Below are 4,266 nucleotides of genomic sequence, written 5' to 3'. Positions count from 1 at the left end.
CAACATGGTCCTTGTGATGCGGACGTGGAGCGGTACGTGAATAAATGCAGGGGCGTCGCTCCGTTTGGGGACGTGGCACGTGTGCAAGAGAGCTCTGCTGGCGTGGCACGATGGCAGTTCACGGCGTCTGCTGGCGTGGCGCAAAGGAATGAAACTAGGGACGGGGCACGTGGAGAGGAAGAAGCGGGTGCTTGTGATGCCGACGTGGCGGGAGGGTATAAATACAGGGGCGTCCGTGTCAGTGGAAAGAGGCGTGGCGGGGTGGGGATGCCAGGTGGCGTCCAAGGGGGTGACACGTCAGATAGGCAGGGTGATGTAGACTGGAGGTCATCTTCTTCTTCTTCTTCTTCTTCTTGTTTTTAAGCTCTGGCTATGGCGGAAGACTGAGCTCAGAGCTCAGAGCCTATCTGTTCTTGCACAATTCGCACCTCATCTTCCTACAAAATCTATCAGTTCGAGCTGCAATCTGTAACCCGCTCCTCTTTACTGGCTCTGAACCCCCCCTGCTCCATCGCGCTTTCCCCTCCCTTTCTGTCAGTTCTCACTGCGTCCTTCAGGCTGCCTCCTGCCCCATCGCTTCCGTCTCTCTGATGAGTCTGATCTGATCACCTGCCCGCTCGCTTCATCCTCCTTTGTCTTTTCTCACTTCAAACCAAATGCAGGCTGCAGCTCCTCTCGCCACCTGATTTATGCTTTCCTCTTTGCACGGCCTCCCCTTTGCAGCTCTTTGCACCTCTCATTCCATCGCTTCGACGCGCTTTTAGCTCCTCCATGAGACCTTGCTTTGGAGAATAGATCATGATTAGCAGCAGCCCCGTGCCACCATGCCATCCCGACACATGCCCGCAGCTTCTCCTATCCGCTCCCCTGCTTCCTTTGCCCGCACTTCTTCGTTCGAGTCTCCTGCGCATAGAGTCCTTATCGTTTGCTTTGCTATCGGCGGGGGAATCGCAGCCTTGATTGCTCTCATTCTGCTTCTTCTCATCCTTCACCGTAGGTCGCGAGGTCGAAAGACGGATTCAGATTATCTGTCTTCCGTCAAGCTGCACAAATTTCCCCACCGAGAACTCAAGGCTGCGACAGGATCGTTCAGTAGCGAACATAAGCTTGGGCAGGGCGGTTTCGGTGCTGTGTACAAGGGCATCCTTCGCAATGGCCAGGAAATTGCTGTGAAGAGGTTGGACACCACCTCCCTGCAGGGTGAACGGGAGTTCCAAAACGAACTCTCTGTAATCGGGCGAGTGAACTCGCCACACATTGTTGGGCTTCTTGGTTTCTGCGCAGATGGCAAAAAGAGGCTGTTGGTTTACGAATATATGCACAACCGCAGTCTGCAAGAAGCTTTGTTCGATGATGATTATCCTGTGAATTTAGATTGGGACATGAGGTTCAAAATCATGCTCGATGTTGCTAAAGCATTGGCATTTTTGCACAAATGTGATCCACCAATTATTCACGGAGACATTAAACCAAGCAACGTTCTTCTTGATCACAAATTTTCGGCAAGAATCGCTGATTTTGGCCTCGCACGATTGAAAACGGAAGTCAGCGGACCTGGAGTTCGGAGTGAAGACGTCGAGGGGCAGTACGAGGAGCGACAGAGAATCAAGCATCAAAGAAGGTCAGTCGAGAAAGAGAAAAGGCAAAGAAAGAGAGAGACCGCAGCATTGGCGAGGAAGCAGCAGGCGTTGCCTGAAGATGAGGCAAAAGAAGACAAAAGCCACGCAGCCACTCGCGAAACTACTTCTTGCAAGGATTCACTGAGTGACCTGAGTACGTCCCCAAATAGCGAAGGCCCTTGTTCGGCGTTTCCAGTGCATGGGTCTCAGGAACAAGAAATGCAGACAAGTGATGTGCGGGAAGAAGCTCCACGTTCAGGGGATGCATCAACAAAAGGAAGCCCAGTCCAGCCATTCGCCACGGGAGACGAAGAATTGAGGCCTTCGGACTGTGCGGAGGCTGATGTAGTGCAGGTTGATGCAAGCTCGGGAAGTCCCAACTGCGAGTCTGATGATAAGGTCCTACAAAGTGTACTGCAAGAACAGAGGAGCACAGATATGTCGAGAGAGGAACTGGAAGTCGACGAGAAGACGAGCCAGTCAGAAGGGTGTTTCGATATAGAGAGCGGCAAGGAACTACAGTTTGTGGGGGCGAAGTCGAAGGAGAAAAAGAGGGGCTCATTTGGCAGAGATTGGTGGTGGAGACAGGAAAGCAGTGGGGAGTTGAATGTGAAGGAATATGTGATGGAGTGGATGGGGCATGAGAGCAGGACAGATAAGTTTAGAAGCAAAGATTGGAGCTGGAGAGGGGATCAGAGTGGTGAAGATGCAGTTTCTCAGGACAGCAGGAAGGCAACAGCAGAAGGGTGGAAAGAGAGAAGAAGGGATCATTCAAGGAGCTCAGAGTGGTGGGGGAGTATTCTCAACGAGGATGCACAGCCCAAGGAGAAGCCAAAAGACAAGAGCAAAGGAAGAGACGAGCTCTCTGCAGAGATGAGCAACAAGAACAGTGAATTGAAGAGAGCTGAAGGAGGAGGAGGAGGAGGAGATAAAACTAGTGGCACAAGTGCCAGTTTGGAGTGGTGGAGAGATGATGCTAGTGAGTTAGACAGTAGCAAGAGCAAGAAGAACTGCAAGGAGAAGAGGCACCAGAGCAAAAGCCGCGAATGGTGGAAGGATGATGAATTGGCAAACAGCCAAGAAATCAAGGGCAGGAGGAAGAAGAAGCAACAGCAGAAGCAAAGAGAGCAGAGCCTTAGCAGAGATTGGTGGAGTGGTGACCTCCTCAGCAGAGGTGTCAGCAGCACTCCTAGCATGAGAGGCACCATCTGTTATGTTGCTCCTGAGTATGGTGGTGGTGGAATTCTATCAGAGAAGAGTGATGTCTACAGTTTTGGTGTTCTTTTGCTTGTTATCGTCTCAGGTAGAAGGCCTCTGCAAGTCATGGCCTCCCCTCTTACAGAATTCGAGAGAGCTAATCTCATCTCTTGGGCTAGACATCTGGCTCAATCAGGCAATCTGTTGGACCTTGTTGATGCTGCTCTCCATGGTGATTACTACAGAGAGCAAGCCACCCTCTGCATCACTGTTGCTCTCTTATGTTTGCAGCGTCTTCCGGCTGTTAGACCCTCCATGAGCGAGGTGGTGAAAATTCTCAGAGGAGAAGTAGAAGCTCCATCCCTCCCCTTTGAATTTTCTCCCTCCCCCCCTTATGGTGTTCCCTTCAAATCTCGCAAGCATAGCTTGTCTTCCGAAGGGGTAGCCATTGATTTTCCCCTGTTAGCCTGAGAGGATCAGAAGTAGTAGTTTTCAGCTTTCTCCTCGCATTGATGAGGCTCTCAAGTGTACAGAAAAAATATGATGCAGAGTCTGCTGGGTGAGCTTAATTTCAGTTCTCATCAAAAGCAGCCAATGCTGCATGATGCTTGACTAGATTAAGTGTCACCAAGGCAAGTTTATGCATGGTTCCTTTACACAGATGTAGGGACCTTTTTCCAAACTCCTTTTTCTTGGATGCATAATTTCAAGGCATGAAGGAGCATATGCTGTCTTTGTGCTGTGTATTATACGCTTATATTGCATTGTATGAAGTATTCGACCTTACAGCGTTCCGGAGCTTAATAGATATAAATGTGATTTCTACTGGAAGCTTTGTGTGGTGGTTTCTGTATGTATGAATGCAATTAAGAAGTGGGAACTAACCAAAAAGCGTTCCAAGTTGAATCTCAAGGACTTGATCTTTGCTGAATCCCACTTAACATTTTTTGATCTACACCTTCAGGTTGAGCACTTCTATCAAAATTTTAATAAGTTTTGCCAGCTTTGGTATGCACTAAGATGTCGCCAAGGTAGCCCACTAATCCTTTTCCTTGGATCAGATATGTGAACAAATTATTGACAAGGCGTTGGAATGTACTCAGAGCATCAAATAACCCAAAGGCCATTACAATAAATTTGTAGAACCTAGTTGGAGTCCTAGATGCTCTTTCCAAAGCAGCTTTGCCTGGCAATGTAATTTACTAGTCATCATAATCTAAATCTAGGAATGTAAATTATCTTGAAGCAACAAGTTGATCCAAGAGATCATTAAGATAGGGTAATGGGTAGGCATCATGGATAGTTGCATTGTTTAGTGGTAGTTTGTAGTCAAATAAAACTTGCTCACCATTGGGCTGTTTTTTATACATAATGATTATGTGACCCAAGAGCTTCCTTATGTGGATCACTTTCTTCTTTAGCATTTCTTGAATTGGTTCTTGAATGGATT

At 48.4% G+C, this 4,266-nt stretch overlaps 1 protein-coding gene across 1 annotated transcript; it reads left to right on the top strand.

Moving 5' to 3' along the window:
- The first annotated feature begins 382 nt into the window (after positions 1 to 382).
- Positions 383 to 3,609, top strand: LOC147881850 (receptor-like serine/threonine-protein kinase At2g45590). The gene has a single exon (XM_087401673.1). It carries the CDS (start codon positions 825 to 827, stop codon positions 3,285 to 3,287), a length of 2,463 nt encoding a protein of 820 aa, XP_087257799.1. The 5' UTR covers positions 383 to 824; the 3' UTR covers positions 3,288 to 3,609.
- Positions 3,610 to 4,266: the final 657 nt, after the last annotated feature.

This window comes from Dipteris shenzhenensis, chromosome 30 (assembly GCF_047967505.1).
Source record: "Dipteris shenzhenensis isolate YYH24624 ecotype China chromosome 30, Dip_SZ_1.0, whole genome shotgun sequence".
Lineage (NCBI taxonomy): Eukaryota > Viridiplantae > Streptophyta > Polypodiopsida > Gleicheniales > Dipteridaceae > Dipteris > Dipteris shenzhenensis.
Note: the sequence above shows the minus strand (reverse complement) of the source record. Positions and strands in the feature narration are given on the sequence as shown.